This window comes from Bison bison, unplaced genomic scaffold (genome assembly GCF_000754665.1).
Source record: "Bison bison bison isolate TAMUID 2011002044 unplaced genomic scaffold, Bison_UMD1.0 scf7180017864077, whole genome shotgun sequence".
Classification (NCBI taxonomy): Eukaryota; Metazoa; Chordata; class Mammalia; order Artiodactyla; family Bovidae; genus Bison; species Bison bison.
This window is the reverse complement of record NW_011494649.1, coordinates 730,529-730,830: the sequence shown is the minus strand read 5'-3', so window position 1 is coordinate 730,830 and position 302 is coordinate 730,529. Positions and strand designations below refer to the sequence as shown.

Below are 302 nucleotides of genomic sequence, written 5' to 3'. Positions count from 1 at the left end.
GCTCTCGATCTGGTTGTTGAGGGACTTGAGTGTGGCGTCCACCTCGGCATCATGCTGTCTCAGGTTGCCGGCTGCCTCGTCGGCCCGCATGTACTGCAGAGGATCGGGGCCCTTCTCTCTCTGGCCAAGGCCAGCAAAGGCGGACATGTCGATGCCAGGGCCGGGGGGGCCAGGAGGGCCAGGGGGTCCAGGGTTTCCAGGAGGACCCTGCAGCAGGAAACAGAGAAATCAGCCAGGAATGACAGGGATGCCGCCCTTCCTGTGTCCATCCGCACCTTCTAGAATGTACCATCAATAGAATG

The 302-nt window shown here is 60.9% G+C and overlaps 1 protein-coding gene across 1 annotated transcript in view; it reads right to left on the bottom strand.

The window, feature by feature from the left end:
• COL2A1 (collagen, type II, alpha 1) overlaps positions 1-302 on the bottom strand; it is a 30,284-nt gene that overhangs the window by 4,635 nt on the left and 25,347 nt on the right. Inside the window, exon 44 of the mRNA XM_010837548.1 lies at positions 43-207. Within this exon, the coding sequence (XP_010835850.1) occupies positions 43-207 (165 nt within the window). The remainder of the gene's footprint in view (positions 1-42; positions 208-302) is intronic.